The 20,716-nt window shown below is 39.2% G+C and overlaps 1 protein-coding gene across 1 annotated transcript; it reads left to right on the plus strand.

Moving 5' to 3' along the window:
• Positions 1–655: 655 nt before the first annotated feature.
• Positions 656–19,917, plus strand: nxph2a (neurexophilin 2a). The gene is made up of 4 exons (XM_030758821.1): positions 656–905; positions 977–1,165; positions 1,293–1,442; positions 17,086–19,917. The coding sequence occupies exons 3-4, from the start codon at positions 1,398–1,400 to the stop codon at positions 17,830–17,832; spliced, it is 792 nt and encodes a 263-aa protein (XP_030614681.1). The 5' UTR covers positions 656–905; positions 977–1,165; positions 1,293–1,397; the 3' UTR covers positions 17,833–19,917.
• Positions 19,918–20,716: the final 799 nt, after the last annotated feature.

A 20,716-nucleotide genomic window follows, 5' to 3' on the forward strand; every position in this document is an offset into this window, starting at 1 on the left:
AGTGATCACCTTTTATTCTAAAGTGACAGCTTCCTGTCCAGGTGGGAGTGGTCTCTTCTAGATGAGGGTCACCAAATGGTTAGATGAGTTTAAAACTGACCTGAAATATATGCTATGGAATTTAGAGACACCAGATCTCAACAGACCCAATGACCCTCTCATCACCATCTTTAAAACATCTCAAGAGCTTTTAGAAGGATGTTCCACCCCCAGTAGAGTTTTGGAGACTTGCAATTTAATCCAAAAATGCACTAAAGATGTTTCGGTATCACGTAGTGGCCCAATACCTTAGTAAGAAACTTTTTTGTTGTTGTTTTTTTATTTATCACTCCTCTGTAGTAGCACAGCGATTGACCTTTTGCTGCCTTTACTTTGTGGTCAGGATTGCTACATCAGTTAAGTTTCCAAAGAATAACCATCTCTCATCTCTGTGCTTTTTGAAAGAGTTTTCTATATATGCTGCTAAACGCGGCTCGCATTCACTCTTATATAATTGGACTTACGTATCAGATTCATCATTCATAGCTTCCAACAAAATCACAGTATAAGTGTAAATCACGGTGGGATTAAGCATCTAAACGTTAAGGGGTTAAACACGTGCACATTATGCTGAACAAAACCGGATAACAGTGACATCAAGGTTTTACTTGTCTCCCAGATGGAGAGAGTTAGACTTCAAAGGTACATCTTTAGGTCTGTGTCTCTGAACGAATGCGCGCCGACCTTGGAGTCTCCAGACGCGCAGAAGAGGATTTTGCGCACTGAAATCAAGTAGAGCCTAAAAGCGGAGACAGCGAGCTGACTATTGTCTGTCTGACTGCAGTCCTGGCACTGGGATACGGGCACGCTTGGTTGTGTTTTACTGCGCACACTGACAACTTAAGAACAACATTGCTCCGGATTAAGTAAGGAAAAATATAGCCCACAGTTTATTTCGCTTTGCCTGGATTCTAAACTTAGAGGAGTGTTGTTTCAGCTGAACTGCTTAACGTAGACGATTCACTACAGCAGACGAGCCAAAGAGTCCCAGCTGCTCAGGGGAAAGTACCTCGACATCCTGAGAGACGTTTTGAGGGGATTTTAGGTCTCTTTGCCGAACGTGGACTGAAAGAGGATGATCCCAGCCGCCTTACCGAAATAAGTGAGGTATTGCCTTTGCGAAACGGTAAGGAAAAGTTTATTATATTTCTTAATTAATTGAATGCCGTAAGCTCGGATCTTTCCATATTTAAAAGAGAGATTTTAAAATGATTTAACAATGTAAATATTTCCACTTTTCCCCCCGCTCGCAGGTGATTATAGAGATGTTTCAGTGGCATGAGCGTCTTCACCTCTCCAAATCTTCCAGAGAGGATTTAACCGCCGCTCATCGTGAATAAGTCGACAAGTCGTTGAAGATGAGTCCTCTGCAAACGTTCTTGTTGTTTTTCCTCCTGCACCAGGTGAGGAGTGAACTGAGTGAATGAGAGGAGGCTAATTATGCAGACTCGTGTCTCTGGTCGCGAAAAAAAAAGTCGAGATGAAGCGTTTTTATTATGCTGTAGAACTTAAAGAAAATTATTTGTCCACTTGCGGTTATTGGCTTGAATTTGTTTTCTTCATATTTATTTTATGTTCCTGTCTTTTATGTAGATCTTTATCACACAGCTGTGCAAGACTTGTCTATGTTCACATAGTGCCAAATTGAATAATTTCCTGGCATGAAATTTTATTTGGCACAGTCATCAGGAGCAAATTTGTTTGCCGAGCAGAACTCCTCATTCAGTCTTACAGGGATAAGCTTAATTGTTTTATGTTATCAGGACTTGCACACAATTCAGTGAAATACTTTTTTTAGATTAAAAAATCCATAAAATAGTAAATAATGTAATACCCTTGGAAATGGTGTGATTTATTTCTTTTCTGTGCCCACTGAAAAATGTGGAAGAAAAAAAAACATTTAGTAACCCTGGAAAGACTCCAATTTTGCTTTAGCCATAATCCACATTAGGTATTCTACAATATGCAGTTAATTACTCTCTGAATTTATTATTTCTGTTTGAAAATGTGACTTTTTGTAAGACCATCAGCTTTCTCAGCAATGGAAATTTGACACTGCATGCGGAGTGTTGCAAAAGCTAATGATAGGTTTTAATTAACAATTAGATAGTATTTGCAACAGAGACACATAATTACTGAGGTAAAATAAAATCAATTTAATATTGATGATATTTTATATAACGTGCTATTTACTTCTGTGCTGGTTTGCAAACTTTAGATTTTCATTTCTTTGCCGTGTTAGTTTATATTTACTATAATGTCCTTGGTGTCTGCCTCATTAGACCTCTGTGCTGAATCCCTAACCTGTTTTAAGTGTCTTTGCAGCACTCAAATTGTGGCCAGAGTTGTTTTTTCTTCTTTTTTTTTTTCCAAGACAGCTGAAAACAATGGATAGAAATTGAGAGACCGAGGGATTTTCAAAGCTTGTACTACTGATGGCAATGGTGATGTGCCTGTTAATCCAGAGGAAATTATTTAGTATTTATCAGAGAATGATTGTGGTAAGCTTCTAGACATAATCTTTCTGTAGTCTAGTTCAGTTTTTATTGCGACAAGCACTCTGAAGAAAGTTCATGAGCTTCTGGGAAGTATAAAAACCTTTCCCCCTTTTTTCCTGTCATCTGCTGATATTGTCCCCTATAGATAGATGAATAAAGCGAGGGTATTAACGTTTTCGTCCTTGCTTTATGGATTCGTGCCATGATCAGACTTGCACAGAAAATGCCATGGGATTGAAGAAGTTCCTCACATCTGTGCCATCCTCAAAGAGGGCCTCTTTAAAGATAGCCTTCAACTGTGCAGCTGCAGCAGCAAAGTGCTGTCTGCTTTGGCTGCGGTTGTAATCAGCCTTGTGCCTTTTGGGAGCTGTGCCTCCAGAGAGAGACAGACTGCCTCCCTGGAGAGGCTCTCTTTGTATGCCTCAGTAGCTTCCCTCCCAACAGATTCACCAATGTCTGACTGGGGATGTAGTGGCCCTTATCAATATTAGCCCACCTTCTTAGGGCAAAAAAAAAAAAATCACAAATATCAGGCTGACCCTCACTAAAAGAATGGAATAAGTGCTGCACTACAACATGAAGTATTAACACTTTTTTCTTAGTGTATGATACTCAAAAGAGGCACAAGGATAACGTCCATCAGTGAAAGGCCAGATTTTGACCCAGAGAATCCCCCCATGTCAAAGGAAGCACTGCAGACACCAAAATACCCTTTGATATGAAATTTGAAATTTCTTGTTTTAAGCAAAAATCCAGAGTGTCTAAAAGTGGTCCAAATCCTCAAAGACTCCCAAATAAAACCACTCTTGCTGTCACTCCTCATACACATACACAAATGAAAAACGCTTAGAACATGAATCAAGCAGTGAAAATGTAACCCCAGACCCAGCATCTGTGCCATGCCCCAGGGACAAATAAGAGGGTCAAAGCCATCCTGGGAGAATCCATTCTTCCCCCTGACATCTGCTGCAGTTATCCTCTGTGCAATGACAGCAGAACAATGTAGATGAAGATGAAACATATTTTAGAGCCATGCTCTCTGCCATCTCCCTCAGCCTGTCCTGCCCTGCGTCTATTCCAGAGATTGCACGCAGGGAAAGTAAGGTTTTCAACTCTGCTTGGGATTAAGTGTTAGAAGACGTTGACAAAGTCTATTACGCCTTTATGTCTTATTGCCGGGGTGAGAGCTCCTCTGGTAATATTATGTCACAACACAGCATCTATATGGCCCATGCCAGGAGGATCAGTTGCAGTGTTAGATGTATTGCTACCTTTTCTGTTACCCCCCCCCAACACCACCCAGGGTTGAACTGAGCATGGAAGGGGAGAATGTCTTAAAAGATGGGTGTGACGCACTAGCGACACAAAGCTTAGCTGGTTACTAGTAAGCTGAACATGTCTTGTACTCCAGATCACGCCATGCTTTGGAGTTCATCCCTGCAACTTTGATGTGCAGTGATTTAAGGGATTAAGAGTCATTTCCCAAAGGATTTAGCATTAATTTTCTAGAGTTAAATAATTTATTTAATAATGTGTGTTTACTTATTTGTTCATATGGAGATTTAGAAAAAAATCATTACCAAAAAAAATAAACAAATAAAAATCAGATATGAATTTTAGACACAAATATTGCTGTAAAATTCTGCCAGAGGCCCCCCCCCCCCCCAGATGTTTTTTTTTTTTCCTTTTTTTTTTCCTCTGCAGTGGTAGAGTGAGACAGTGATGGTCTATTCAAAGGGAGAAAGGGCTCTGGCAAGGACAACAGTTTTATCCCTGTCTTCATAACAAAACACAAATTCGACATAAAATCCCTCTCTAAGGGCTCTTTAACCCTTTTCCCCTTCCCCACGCTCAATTAGGTTTGGTTTTATTATTTATTTATTGTATATTTAAAGGCAACTAACACTGGCAAGTGTAATAAAATGTACAGTGGGGGGATTAGGAGCAGCTCTTTAATCTCACGCTTCTGATAATACTGCATGGGCTGATTGATTAGTTTTTCAGGAAGCTTATGTCAGAAAAACCTAATCCGTCTTTGGATTGTGCCAGCCTTGTAAGGTTTTCCGCGCTGCCACTTTATCATGGCGGCGAATTACAGAGCTGCTGGGCTGTGATAAGGTCCTCGTCTCTTTTACAGACCCCACCGCCCAACCCCCTGCACCTCCCTTTCCCTCTGGACAATAAAAAAAAAAAATTGTGTTTATATTCTTCACATCCCTGCTCTGCCTGGTCTTCACATCAACCTCTCCCAGGATTTGCCTTGTAAGAAAGAGAGGGGGGGAAAAAAAGAGTGGAACTTAAGTCTTCAAAACCCACCAGAGAAATTGGGTGGAGAGAGAAAAATATGAGAGAACATGTCAGGCAGACCAGTAGAAATTTCTGTGGAAGTGATTAAACATTGGATTGACAGAGTGAAGGGGCCTTGTATGCATGCGTTGCCTTCCAGGAATCGTTTTGGAGCTTACATGGTGCTGATCTGTATCTGTGCTCATATTGGGGTCATAATCTTTCTAGCCAGAAGGCTTGACTAGATAATCCCTCATAAACAATACTGTCCGTGGCATTTGCAGTCCTCAACTTGTATGTTGTCTCAGACCTCTGAAAGAAAGGTTGCCGCTTCTCTGAGTGAAATCCCTCTAAATGCAGTTTGCAGCCACTACAGGTTGTTCTGACTGCACTGAGCCCTGCAACCTATTGCTTTTCCAATCATCAATCATAATTGTGTTTGTACTGGCAATAAATCCATGATAAAGGTCTTGAAATGAAGAGAAAGAAGCGCCGAGTGATTGATAGCTATGACACAATTGCCCTTTGCTTTGACAATAAGCCTAATCATGCTACGGTATGGCCCATTAAAGACTTTAGTCAAACAATTATAAGCAGCACTATTATTTTCCCGCTAGCTGCTCTTGTGATGTGAACTGTTTAGGATGAAGTGGAGAGCCTCTCCAGTGGTGCAGGAAACATTATGTTTAATATGATGTTGAGTTTCCTGATCTTGGTCCACAGCTATGAATTTTTATGGGCGATGTGCAGCCCGAGGCGGTGTTAGATCTAGAGGCTCTGCTACCTTATAGCATTGTCATTACCTCTCTGCAGTGTCAGAAACATCCAGCACTCACTGATGCACAGCACCACTGTTTTGAAGACTTTTGTCTGTATTGCTTTTTTACCGCTCTGCCGCAAGGAAACTAAATGTCGCAATCAATTTATACAGAGAAGAATTTTGTCTGCCTCCAGTGGGGGTGATGGAATATCATCTGAGGAACTGTGGTGTCACGTTTGCTTTTAATTAGTCAAATATTTACATTAACACTATGTCTGAACTACCACACTGGAATCACACGAAGCCGTGACTTAACAGGTGACATTTCTTCTTTAAGTAATTTCACGTTTCCTGAAAACTCTGGCATACAAACTCGTTAATTACCATCTGTGTGGTTGTTGAAGAAGGCAATCACACCTCGTGTCAAAGCTCTGAGAAATGATTGGCCTCTTTAATTAAAATTGTATTGCTTTTCTGTTAAAGGAAAAGTGTGACAGCTGTAGAGTAAGTACAATAAATCTCCTTTCTGATTATTCTCAGTTTTGCATTTCCTCCTCTGCCTCCAAGCTTTGAGCCCCCCTTTTCTTTTCAGCATGTCATTTTCAGCCATAACAAAGCACTGTCAGCTCCCCTCTGTCTTTGTATATTTCTTGTGAAGTACCTGTCTTCACAGCTACTCAGAGAAAAAGGAAGCAACGTCTTTCCAACTCTTGTTTCTTCTTCAAAGAGCCCTGTTTCTGTGAAATCATCCACGGCGCAATCTGCTCTGAGAACAGAAACATTTTGCTCTGTCAAATTTTAGCGGACGTGCTTTTGAGCAAATCAAGCAAAAAACATTTTGGAATAAAACGCTCCTATCATACGCAGCACGGATTTAAAGAGGAGAAAATGTAAAACTGAAGTTGTCACACGCTCACACACACAAAAAAAAGCTCAAAGAGAGAAACATTTAGATTATGTCTCCTTGAGATGAAAGCAGAAAAACTAAAACTAGAACTTTGAAGTATTAATTTAACAACAACACCCCATGCCTCCTTAAGCTGCAGAGTTTTACAAGCACATTTACCATTGTCATACAAAGTATAAGGTGTTAAAACCAGTCAAGAGAATGGTAATTACACTGAGTCCAATGTGCTTTGTGGTATTATCCTACTCAATCCCTATCAGCTATCAGGCATTCGGAGGTGCGTGGCAGGTGTCAGGAGCCAGCACAGGAGTTGGCGCTCTGACCATGTAAGGGGATTATGAAACTGATGATGCGTTGAAAGGTAACGCCTGCCTAAAAGTGAAGTGTTCAGGGCTTTGCAGCTGTCATATGTGGCAGGTGCTGAGATAACACAAGTATCCAGATTACCTGGAGGCTCTCGTCCCAGAGCCTCCCGTCACTCTCTCTCTCTTCTCTCTTGGTGGGATCTTTGTTAACACTTTTGAAACACCTGACATCATCGCTGAATTCAAAGTTTCCACATCCTATTTTCACCCCCCAGGTTTCATGTAGTTAATTAATAAACTGTCACAATGCATTTTCTCTCAAACTGAGTATTTTATAGCAATAATATTGTGATTTTTTATTGGGGTTTTTTTATACAAGGAGATGATTTGGAACCACAGAACGCAGTCACAGTTTTATGTATTATTTTGTCGCTAAAGTTACTAAAGTCTGCATTTAAATGCATTTTAATTATATCTTACACTAAATTGATCTTGTGGAGTTCCACATTTTTACAGCTGCAAACAGCTGTAAAAGCTGATTCAGTTTGCAGTACTTTGCTACAATTTGCAGAGCTGTAATTTTTTGCTCAAGCCAGTTTAAGGTTACTTTCCAGATTAATTTTAAGGCTGCAAGACCAACATATATGTACAAAAAAAAAAAAAAAAAGATATTTCTACATTTTAAAATATCATGCAGATTGTACAGATTATAATCTGCATGGTATAGATTGGATTATATAGTTAATAAGTGTCCATATGACCAGCATTTGATGTTAACAAATGTGTAAAAATAATTCAATTATACAATTAGAAACAATTAGAAAACAAAGGCAGTTATTGCTAAACTTTTTACTTTTCTTTTTGCTTGAGTAAAGATAATGAATACCTCAAGACTGGCTGTAAATTTATAAAATCTATGAATGTAATTTCATTCCTGAGATTAGTTTTAGGGTCCACCCAAAATGTAACGTGCATAGCCACATTTAGAAGTTTTAATTTAAAAGAGGTTTCAGTTCAGCAAATGAATAATCTAGAATTTGGATGTAAAATTATGTTTTTCTTTAAACAGTCTTCAAAAAACAATTTAACTGAACAAAACAAAAAACAAATCAAATGCAGTGTATAAAGCGCACTTAACATCTGGTAGGAAGTAAAATTACACATGAAATGCATGACTTTTTTTCAAGCTAACCCCTTGTTTAACCTGAATGACACACTCTCCATTATATTTAATAGAAATGTTGCGATTTCAGATAATTCATAGCCTTAAATATAACTTTATAGCCACTGCAAGCAAAAGGTCAGACAAGTAAGCAAACATAATGCATCTCTTGGCACGACAGGCTTTAACATGCCTCTCATAACAATCAAAATACAGCAGGCCCGAACTAACTGTGGTATAATATTGTGTAATTTGTTCAGTTTAACGGGAATCACTGAAGCATGTTTCCACAATGACACGGCAGGAGAGGTAATTGTGTATGATTTGGACAGTTTAGTACATTGCCTCCTGCAGGGCAATAGGTTGCAAGAGTAAATGTCCAAAAGAGTTGAGGCGAGGCAACATTTCAGTCCGTGTCATTTCAGATGCAGAGGAAAAAGAAAGGATTGTGTGATTGAGCCAGACAAGAACAACACTGACACTATTAACATGACTAATGGCTCACATCATATGATTTATGCTAGCCAAAGGAGGGTTATATTACGTGCTATAATTTATGCTAATCATGGTTTGCAAGCAGCCCCGAGTGACATCATGAGCTGTCAGATAATGTTTTGCCACGACGTGTGCACACAAACAGGCACAAATAATAAATTTTGGTTCAATATGCGTTAGATGTTATAATAACTCAACAAGACCAGATTTGTTGCACTGTATTTGTATGAAAGCAAAATAGGACTTGACTGGAGACAAATTCACTACTTTAAAACAAGCCTTGCTTATAATTTTTTGAAGATGAATGTGGGCAGGTATTAGAGTTGCTCTCTTTTGAGACATATTGTCCTTTCTTTTCTCAACAAAAGAGGTTAAGGGTCAAGGACAGCTATAGATCAATAGCATTACAAGGGGTGGTGATAAATGCTCGCTGATGTTAGCTCTAAAATCTAAACCTCATTCTCTGGCATCCTAATAATTCATTTCTAAAAACTGGTAGTGGCACATGACGTAAAAAAGTGATCAAACCTTATTTAATATTTTCAAGCAGTTAATATTCAGTGATGTAACACGCAAGTGAAGATATAAGTAATAGCTGTACTTCTTCCTGTTTTCCTAAAAAGGTGGATGGAGGGGTGAGTCTGAAAGTGTTATCAAAAAGTTTCATATTTTTCATTCACAAAAATATGTATCTACCTATGGGAATAGCAGTCAGATATATTATTTTTCTTTCTCCCGCTTTTTATAAGCAAAGTCTCTCAGTTTAAAACAATTCTACTATTTTCATATGCCTGTCAGTTTTTAGGCTTTGGTTACACTGCATTAAATATTGCACGCCTAAAAAAGATCTAACCTAAAACTAACAAGGATTTTTATATGGCTGGGTGCCTGCATTTTTTTTTTCTTTTTTGCTGCAGGCCAACATGAAGAAACACACAATAATAATCTGCAAAGTCACACACATCAGACTTTTTCTTTCAATTAAATCATCATAGGTTTCTGTGCACATTTCATGTGAAGCAAGAAATCCAATGTTCATAGTTATTATTAACTGTGCTCATGCACCAAAGTTGATTTTTTTTTTTTTTCCCATTTGCTCTAGAGATCCCTCTTTACCCATCCACCAAATATCCTGATAGCGCTAGCTGACTTGTTATATATTATGAAAGTGATATGATGATCCTCTGTGTTTCGGGCAAATCTGTCAACAGTAAGAAGAAGAAGCGATGAGTGTGTAGATACAGTACTGTTGATCCAGCTGGGATTATAGAAATGAAAACATCAGCACCACATCTTTTTGAGCTTGTCTTCCTGCTCTCTTCTCATCATCAACACTTGTACAAAACGTGTAGACAGCCGCAGCCTGGTCTTCTGTAAATCCACTGCACTGGTTGCAGGAGTAGTTTTACAGTCAGTGTGAAAATTACATGACCATATAAACAAAGTAGTCTATATATATAAGATGTACTACTTAGAAATGTAGCCACTAAAGAAATGCATTGAATTTCTACTTGATGCCAAGTGTACCGATATCGCTTCACCACAATGTCAGCAGTGTATGCTGAAGATGAATTAAAATTGAGATCTATAATATCTTTTGCAGGAATGTCATGACACTAGAGGCTGTAGTCTGTCTCATTCTCACAGAGGTCAGGTGGTAATGGCCTAAAGGATTATACTGGGGGGGTAGTAGATATGCTACATGCACACTCACACACTAACTGTAGCCTCCTGTGATTGGTAAGCTGCCCCCGGTGTGTCGATTTGCTGTTGCGATCCACCACAGTGCTGAAGCACCTGCCATGTGATTCCCTGGATGGCCTCTGATTAAAAGTGATGGCTTTGGAGCGTGAGGCTGTCCCAGCGATCTGAGTACCAATCTATTCTTGAGCAGAATGTGGACTCTCTCTGTGGGCTGCTTTAGCGCCTCCAGGGCCTCCTCTCATGGAACCGGCTCTGGGTGTAAATCATTACAAATGATATGCCCTGTAACATCAGGAGGAAGATGGCTAAGAAAGGATTTTGGGCAGGCGATTGCAAGCTGAGAATAGTTTTAATCTGAAACGTGCTACTTGTCATTTGGATGTTTGAAAGCAAGAGTCTGCAGTCAGTCCAGATCTGCTACATTCTGTGGTCTAATGCTAGCAGCACTGGCTGAGCAGCTCCTAATATGACAGGTGTTTTGTCGCAATAGAGCTGGGTAAGTATTACGAAAAGCAGTGGCGAAGGCGGTGTAATTTTTGTGGGGTGTCCAGATTTTTACTATGTGGAAGAGCATCAAGTTAATGAAGCTTTAGACACAGAAAATTAGCAGAGAAATGAATTGCACCACCAAAGTGAGGTCAATTTGCACAGATAAATCCATGAAGAACAGTGGAGTGCATCATTGGAACTGCTCGGTTTGCACTGATGAGCAGGTTAATTGCCCATTTTGTTTATTGTGAGAAAGATGCCTGAAACCAATTTTCCCCAGACGCATATCTCAGCCTTATGCACTGGAAAGAAAAAAAAAAAAAAAGAAGAAGAAGAAAAAAAATGTAAAACCCAAAACAGATGAGTTTTGCTTGCCTCTGCACCAATGTGATGGAAAAAGAACCAGAAAAGCAGATTTTAGATCATGAGTTTGGCCACATTGTCAGCTGTGAAAGGCTGTGAGAGATTTCCATGGTCGCCATTGAAAAAACACTGTAGACTTGCCCACGGCCCAGAAGCCATCACAACCAATCACAATGTTGCCAGCTTCTCACTCCAAATACATTTTAATGGCATCTCTTTAAATGATCCAGAAGCCAGATGTCACTGGCTTCTTAATAATGTTCTAGAGGCTAGTTCTGGTCACTATGGCAATTATCTTTATGTCAAGCCTCTAAAAGATATGTCTACCCATGGGACAAGCAGGCAGCCAACTCCATAATGCTCATTACAGATGAATGTCGAGGCTGATTCATCCTGACTCGCTGTGCGGCTCGCTGTTGCTAACTGTTACTGTCAGGATGTAAGTTTCATGAAAAGCTCTTGATTGTACTGATTGGCGCAACATTAAATTGAATTGCCTTTATCACTGAACTATTGATGCATGTTTGATTCAGCCGTGATTTTGTAAGAAAAGGTCGAGGTGCAGAAATGGCAGGTGTAACATAAAAGCCACAAATTTTGATGTCTGTAAAAATTTTACACCCATTTAAAATCTAGTCTGAGTTGTGAAGTCAAGTAAAAAGCTGGAGGTTCATAGGCAGTCAATCCAACTCTGACAGCTAGAGTAGTGTGTGTACTTTGAGGATGTGGTTGATGATTAAACCTAGAATAATAATGTGAGGCTTGTAACAGTTCCCTTCCTTTCTGCTGATATTTGTACATGTGATGCAAATTAATAATACTGTGAGATTGAAATTGAAACAAATATTTGAGAATTAAAAAAATGTGATTGCCAGTTGTCAGCTAAAATTAACTATTTAATGTAAGTGTGCAGCAAAAATAGAAGTCCCTTAAAGTTGGTTACAAAAAACGGTTTAGGATGTATTCTTTGGAGTGCCGATTATCTAACACATCAAAAGTATCTATTTCAGTATTTTCAGAATACTGATCTATAAATATTTTTTTTTATTATGTATAAGAATGCATTACTTAAACAGTCCAGTAATCTACACACAGTAAACTACACACAGGCTTCAAAATTTCCTACAGTGGAATAAAAAATTGCACATGCAACATTAACGTTAGCACAAAAAAATTACAATGCATATGCATGTCATTCCTGATATTACATATGTGCAAATTAGATTTTTACCAGTCAAAATGTGTTTGTTTTTTTTTTAAATCTCAATTCAGCGTTCTAGTCACTATACTGTGAGTGATGAAGTGTTTATAAAAAAAAACAAAACAAACAGTTGAGCTAATGAGAGTAATTAAGGTGCTCTTTCAGAGCGGAATTGCATGTTTTATGCATGACATTTGATACTGAACCGGAAATATCAGCTATTAGCACCTGTGTCAGGCCTTACTGTTTTTGCTCATCCTGGTGGATGTACATTAAAATTTCTTGCATCCATTTTTATGTTTACTGCTGTATCACTAAACATAGTCTTTTACAGGGCAGAAAGAACACTGACTGTTGTGGTGTAAAAATGTAATATCTCTGCTGGGGTGTGTAAGGTTCATGCACCTCTTTGTGTTTTAATGTAGGACACGCAGGAAAAGGAAGAAGCTAAACCACACTAGCAGATATCTGCAATGTTTGCCACGAGTCACCGTACCTTGTGCTGTTGAAACGAGGTCTGGTGTTTTCAGCTCCATAAGTCTACAGTTATTATCATAATAATGTCTTGTTTCAAGTTGCCCTGAAACGCCTCTAGCACGGCAGCGCCGATTAAGAAATCTTAATTAAGCTTTTGTAGATTCTCCTTCATCAGACCTTGCCTTTTTTTTTTTTTTTTTTTTTTTTGTACAAAACCTCAAAATCCTTTAGTCGGTTTTTAAGAGACACCACTTCTGCCTAAATGAATAAGGTGTGCTAGAGTGTGTGTTGGTGCTGTGGTTGTGCAGGGAGGCAGTGAGAGAGAGAGAGAAAGAAACCAAAGCCTATGTGTCAGTGCCAGCTTTCAAGTTCCTAGTGCTTCATCTCTCTCGGGGCATTTAAGTATTAGATATTCCTCTGCTGATCCCCTTGTTGTCACAGCAATTTCCCCAGTTGCTCATCATACTTAAACTCCTCTCTCATTTCCATTATAATCATCCTATACAAAGCTCACCTGAGATTTACACAGAAAGACAATTTGGTTTCACCTCTGAAGCTGCGCAGCATGACACCCAATGTGTTAAAGATATAACAGTTCGAGCTGGTGAGAAGACAAGTGCCATATCTTCCTTGTTCACAGCAGTAGAGACATGCTCGTATTGGGAGCCTGCAGATTTTATGTTTAGCATCATCTGCTGTTGTGATGTTATAAGAGTCAAATCAAATTAACAGCTGAGCTCACATAAGGTATTACTAAGTGGCAGTATCAGTGGGGAATAATGTCACTGGAATTGGTTGATTAAATGACTCTGGATGTGATGAACTACACGTAGGGGCATTATTACAGAGTCGCCTCATTCATCCATGTTTACAGGGAGCAACTGTCTTAATTAAGCATTGTGAAAGGTGATAGATGGGCCAGGCTCACTGTCCATGGGAGACACATTGATTTCACATTACATATCCAGATAGCCGAGCCATTACCTTCCGCTTTAGGCATTAAAGTGCTACCGCAGTCTCGGACATAAGCAGCACAGTGAAGCAGAGCTGTAATTATAAGACACAGCAGCACAGCTTAAGGTGTATGTAGCCCTGTTACATTTCAGATGGAAAGGTTTGTGAGTATGTGACAAAACAAATTGTGGTAGACAGACCTAGTTTGTTAGCTTTATACACATATGCCTCAGTTCAGCTTACAGCAAAAATATAATTAGTCTGGAAATAGTATGCAGCATCTCTGTGAGAATTCAAACAGCCTCTGCTCTGTTCTTTCAACATCTGCTTCTCTCAGTGATCCCTATAACTAGGCCTGGGGAAAACCCAGCACTACTAATTACTAATAAAACTAGCTAAGCTTATTGCTGTGAATTATTAAAGCTTTATCTGAAGTGCACCAGGAATCACTCCTGAAGCGAAACGGCTTTGAGGTACAAGCAGGGATCACAGTTCATTGCTGCATCTGGATTAGCACTTAGCACTATACTTAGCAGACTTTACGACACTACTGTAGAGGACTGTTTATTCAAGTAGGTGAATACAAGCTAAAGTACATATTCACAGAATATGTGAATCTAAGATCTAAGTTCGACTTTCCCTGAAGTCCACAAGATTTTAATAATCCTGTAATCTATGCACTTGAAATATTAGAATCTGAGTTCATCAGAGCATCATGTTATTAGTTTAATACAAATTTCTTGTTTCCTCCTTTCTGTGGTGCTCCTGTTATCTAGCAGCAGTTTATTACATGCTATTTAATTACATGTGTATGCACCTTTTCACATTTTACATTTTTATTGATGATTACGTTCTATTAATTTAGAACAATCTTTTTGCTGGTATCACGTTTGTGTTTAAGACATGCCCAGTGAATGCTATTTAACTTCTTCCACAGACCTGCCACCTCACAAAAACATCCACAACATCTATAAAGCTTCACACTGAAAACTGTAGATGACATTTTGTGGAACTGGGTTTACAGTAGTATGAGATGTTGTTGTTGAATTTTCTACGTATAATCTTTAATGTTGCACCACAGACTGGCTTTTATCCACATCAATTGCTTTGTGAAAATGAGGCAGACAGCCCTATCTAAACTTTTATCACACTAACTGGACATATTGGATTTTTTCTGTATGTTTATTTTTGTTGACAATTCAGTCACATCTCTAACACAGTGGTTACTTAATGCCAGTATAATAGTAAACTTTAGAGCTTCCGATTGGCAGATTTTATTTGGACAGAGCCAGGCTAGATGTTTCCAATTTTACATTAAATCTACCACACATATGTGAGAGCTCCATCAAAGAAAATATAATTGAATATGATTTTTTTTTTTCAAAGAATCCATGTTGGATAATTTTATGAAGACCCCCAACAAAAGATTTTAGAATATGATAGAAGATATAGGTGAACTGTGCCCACAGTGTCCATAGTCTGGTGATTTACAATTCACCTAACAAGTGAAGGATACCCAGTTTGATCCAGGGAGGAGACACAAACCCTTTGGAAGGGCATCTGGTGTAAAAATCTGGCAAATCAAACATGTAGAGCTACCTGCTGTGGTGACCCCTTTTTTTTTTTTTAAAGAAATTATAGTCAACAGTCAACACCATGGGTGAATATTTCACAGTATGCATTGCACTGCAGTAAAAACACAGATTTTGATTTCATACATAACAAACTCAAGAACCTAATCCTGTCAGCTTGTGAGGTGGAGCTTACTTAGAACTGGCCATCTTAAGGTCTAACATTAGTTATTCAAACGCTCATGCTGTCTACATGCACTCTATCATTTTAGCTCTCTGCGTCTTTGCTGCTTTTCTGTGCTTTTATTCATTATTTGTGTGTGTACTTTGCTCCTCCTCTACTCTGTTACATGTCAGTGAAGCAGACAAATGCAAAGCAGAGGAGCAAAGTGGAATGTATGTGAATGAATCTACTTGGAATTACCAAATATAAAGTTTTTAAAGAACATTTACGATCCATTTTCATAAATGCTTAACCAGCTAGGGTACAAGTGGAGGCCTGCCTACCTACCTGACACTGAGTGAGAGGTAGTACACCTTGGTCAGGCTGCCAGTCCATCACAGGGCTAACACCAAAAGACAGACAACCATTCGCAGCTAAATTCCCACCTATGGCCAATTTAGAAACCAATTAGCCTAACATGCATATCCTTAGCTGTGGGAGGAAACCAGAACCCGCAGAGAAAACCTACACAGGCACAGGGAGAACATTAAATTTCACATAGAAGGTTCCTTAGCTGACCAGGAGATTCAAACCCAGAACCTTCTAGCTATGAGGCAACCACTGTAAAGTACTTTAAAGTACTTGGGGCTAGCTGCAGCCACGTGAAAAGAAAGTTTCCATTGGACTCTGTGCAGTCCTGTGAAAAAATCTAAGTACACCCCATAATTCAGTAGCACTTTTAGCAGCAATACCTTGAAGTACTTCTACATGACTTTATTAGTCTCTTGTATCGTTCTGGCCCACTCTTCTTTACAATGTTGCTTCAGTTCATTGAAATTTGTAGGAATTAATTTATGCAGTTCTTTTATGAGATGTGCCTAAACTATTGTAGATTATAGATTTGTTAGTGTGCTTGAGATCATTGTCCTCTTACATGACCCAACTTGGGCCAACCTGTAGCTGACAGCACATTTGACTCTAAAATACTTTGGTTTACAGAGGTGGTGTAAAGGTTCTGTGGCTGCAAACAAACCCAAATCATAACCCCTCCACCACCGTGCTGGACAGTTGGCATGAGGTGTTTGTGCTGATATGGTGTGTTTGGAGTTTACCAATGATGGCACTGTGTATGGCCAAACATCTCCACTTTGGTCCAGAAAGTTTTGTGGTTTGTTGAGATGCAACTATACTAACCGAAGCCACAGTGCTGCCATGATATTTTTAGAGAGAAGAGGCTTTCTCCTGGCAACCCTTCCAAACAAGTCACACTTGTTTAGACTTTTTCTAATTTTATTGTCTAACTGTACATTTAACATGCTAACTGAAGTCTGTAGAGTCTGAGATGGAGCTCTTGGTTTTTGCAGTTTGTCAGAACATTGTACGGGATGGCATTGGGGTGAATTTGTCCCGAGAGGATTGCGGCATGGTGTTATAAACACCTGAGTGCTCCAGACCCGCAAACTGTCAAACATTCTATTTTTATAGAAGTGGTCACACTTGCTGATGACCAGTTACCCTATATTAACCTCTTAATAGCAATGGAGGCTTAGTTTTTCACAGTCCTGTGAAAACCTTTTCACATGACTGTATCTCAGTTATTGTGTCACATTAATTAGTAAGATATTTAAGCAAAATTATTTTTTACAAATGTTTCTCATGTCAGCTAATATTGTTTTTTCCCCCATCTGCCTGTGCTCTGTTTCCTATCAAGGTCTTGTGCAGGAAAGTGCATGGAGGAGTCACAGAACTCATTGAGTGGAGGGACAGCGATAATCAACAGAAGATATCTCCCACTGGGGCCAGTCCACGGATCCTCAACCCCCTGCGTTTGTTTGCCAGGGGCCCCCCCGAGTTCAAGAGTAACATCAGGGAAATGGCATATTTACACAACATGGAGGACTTTTGGGACTGGTTATCTAACCAGACAGATGTTCAGGGTGCACAGGCCAGAACTAAACGCAGACCCATCGTCAAGACTGGCAAATTCAAAAAGATGTTCGGGTGGGGAGACTTCCACTCCAACATCAAGACTGTCAAGCTCAACCTGCTGATCACAGGGAAGATTGTGGACCACGGGAATGGTACCTTTAGCGTTTACTTCCGTCACAACTCTACGGGCCTGGGAAATGTATCGGTCAGCCTGGTGCCACCTTCCAAGGTGGTGGAGTTTGAGATCGCCCAGCAGTCCACACTGGAGACCAAAGACACCAAATCATTCAACTGTCGCATTGAATATGAGAAGACGGATCGCAACAAGAAGACTGCCTTGTGCAGCTTTGATCCATCCAAGGTGTGCTATCAGGAGCAGACACAGAGCCATGTGTCATGGTTATGCTCAAAACCCTTTAAAGTCATATGCATCTATATAGCCTTTTACAGTGTGGACTATAAACTGGTCCAGAAAGTATGCCCTGACTATAACTACCACAGTGACACACCTTACTCCTCCACAGGGTGACCTAGTTGTTGTTAGTCTGCATCAGCCTTTTGTTTTATCTTCAAATAATGTCAATGTCAAGCTCTAAACTCCTTGTCCCAAAATACCTAAATACCTGAGACATGTTGCAGGAAGTGCAACTTATTAAGGGACACACACACCGGAGGGATTTGGTGAAACTTTTGTATATACTACACAAGTATACAAGTTTAACACTTCAGATAGTTAGGTGTACAGGGACTTGGCTTTAGGGGTTGGCTTGGGATTCAAGAGGTAGCTACTAACTCTGGATGAATCTACCCCATCGCAACAGCACATGTTCTCTGTAAACCACTGGTATAATTAGTATGTTGTCCAGATGTTTCCTTCAAGGCTAGACCATAGGCATGGAGCTCTCCTGAGTTGGAAGTACATAGCTGGCTTCTGCAAGAGCTGCACTCATGCCAACATTTTCAAACAATTTTCTCACCTTATTTAAACGGTAATGGGATGAAGTATGACAAGACTTTAAATAATGTTAACAATTGCAATACCTAAACATTAATAAAGCTATTCAACGGGGCATAAAATTAAAAAAAATCCCATTTGGAACACTACATTAAGAATGATTAGTCAAAATGTTCTGCTCATTGCCATTGAAGTACTGCTAACATCCATTCATACCTGTTAACAGAATACAGAAAGGACAGTGTCTATTATTTCAAATTATTTTGATCAATGGAATTGTTTCATTAACGAATGAATAATTAATATGATCGTACAACTGATCTGTTATGTTTCTCTTGTGGGGACTGAAATCAAATGACTTGATTGATTCAACCCAATTCCTAAAGTGCTCATGACAAAATAAATTCATCCAACTAATCTAATGCATAAAAAACCTTAAAGCATGTTCATATGTTACTAACATACTGTATGTAGGTACCTATCCTCGCTTAACATGGCTGCAGCCTTGTTTGCGCCTTGAAATGTGTTGGTTTTCTGCTACAATTATCATAAGGCATGTGTATGCTAAACTAGTCTGAGATCCAACATCTGTGTTTGCAGGATGCACTTTGAGGCATCAGCCTGCCTAGTGAGCCCCACAGTGGATTAATGTGTCAGGAGAGGTGGGGAGGGGGAAGCAATAATTGCAGGACAGGTGGATTTAGTGAGTCTGGCAGACAATTATCAGCACTTTGTCATGGTTCTGCCACCAGCCCTGACATTACCTGTCTTTAATAGGCTTTAATTAGCCTGGGAAATTTCATTTACCAAGAGTGGAGAAACAAAAAGGTGGGGGTGAAGGCAAAAGTACAAAATCCATCTGCAATTTTAATGAGAAGAGGGACTAAATTTGAAATATAACACATTTCCCAATAGTACAGCAGGCTTAAGTTGACTGACTTTGTGTAAAAGTGGATAACATCCACTCTTGTAGTACATGGTGTGATGTGTTTGACTCGGAAATCACTCACAAGTCAAGTTTTTTAAGGTTTTGTTAAAAACCATTCCCACATTAAATGAGAGGAGTTTTGTTATTTGGAGATACCCAGAGCTTTTAGGTTAGGGCATGTGGCACTGCAGACAAATCATTCATTTTTGTCAGTGTCATTTTATTTGATGTATTTCATGTCTTTCCACATCAGCTGTAAATGATTCTATCACCTTATACATAAGGTGAGGTGTATGATAAGGAACTAAACTCGGAGTTGATCTATGTTGATGTTTTGGTTCTTCTCCTTTGTGCAAATGCTGTGTGTTAATGTGTAATTCTAAAACTAAATGTGTTTATTAATTATGGTTTTAAAGTAAATGATGTCAGATTACCCTCATTTTTCCAGAGAACTATATAAAGTATACTGTACCTTATTTTTTGGTGTTTGTTAATATCATGTAGATAAATGTCATATTTCAGCTTATAGTTAGATTGCTTTGATTTCCATTTTTGTAACTGTAGATTGTACGTATTTCAATTCCTGCTTGCTCAAAATTGTTTCAATAGTTTCCCTTGTAAAATACGAGTAAGAGCTCTTCTGTGTATAGTGTAATTACACCTTTTATTTTGGAATATTTGATTTCAGATTTTGTTAAAATGTAACTGTAAAGATCAATTTAGGTTTTTATGGCATTAAACCTTATTTGAACTTGGCTCAATGCATACTGTCACACTGAGTCAGGTCTAGTCTGTTGGTGCTCGTAGTTGTCTCGTTTCATTCCTGAAAGGACTGCTCAACAGGATAAACACACAATTTTAAGAGGTACATTTCAGGGTAGCTTTTTAATGGGCAATAAATCTGTGTCCACAGGCGTGGATGATACCAGAGGTACACCTCAGGGAGCACATCCATTTTGCCGTGGCCATCAGGGACAGGGGTCTTTTCATTCGCTTCCATTACTCTTATCTGATCAGGGTGAGGCACCTACTCCTTACAGACATCAAGTCGCGCTAGGCTTTCCTGCTGCATGCATCCAAATCCCTTGGAAAACTACAAGGAATGTTAACATACAGTTCACTTTTCAGCATCCGATGCTCATTTCCAACAATCAAAAATAGCAGAAGAAATTTTCAATTTTGACACTGCAGGCATCTTTTCCTTTCAAGCTTTTAAAGTTAGTAGAGGAACACGAAGGAGGAAGATAAAAGGTTGGAGAGGCGTCCTAAAGCAGAGATGGTATCAGGTCTTTTCCTGGGATCTGTGCTGAGAGGGGCGGATGAGGATCAGCGAGCTGCTGATGAAGACTTCTCTTCCAGCAGAAAAGAGTGGCCTCACATTCACTTTAATTAGGGCTTGTGCCAAGCATTCACACATAAAATGAGGAAAAAAAAAAAAAGCAGGTCTTTTATGTGCTGAACAAAGGTTCAACATTTAACATGGTACTATGCTAATGCAGTTAAGCACATTTTCTTTTGATTATCACAGTA

This window comes from Archocentrus centrarchus, chromosome 21, assembly GCF_007364275.1.
Source record: "Archocentrus centrarchus isolate MPI-CPG fArcCen1 chromosome 21, fArcCen1, whole genome shotgun sequence".
Taxonomy (NCBI): Eukaryota; Metazoa; Chordata; class Actinopteri; order Cichliformes; family Cichlidae; genus Archocentrus; species Archocentrus centrarchus.

Excerpts from the sequence above, each read along its gene's own strand:
- nxph2a (XM_030758821.1), top strand. The coding sequence starts at position 1,398 with ATGAGTCCTCTGCAAACGTTCTTGTTGTTTTTCCTCCTGCACCAG. Across the intron at positions 1,443-17,085 it reads TGTTTTTCCTCCTGCACCAG|GTCTTGTGCAGGAAAGTGCA; the intron begins GTGAGGAGTGAA and ends TTTCCTATCAAG.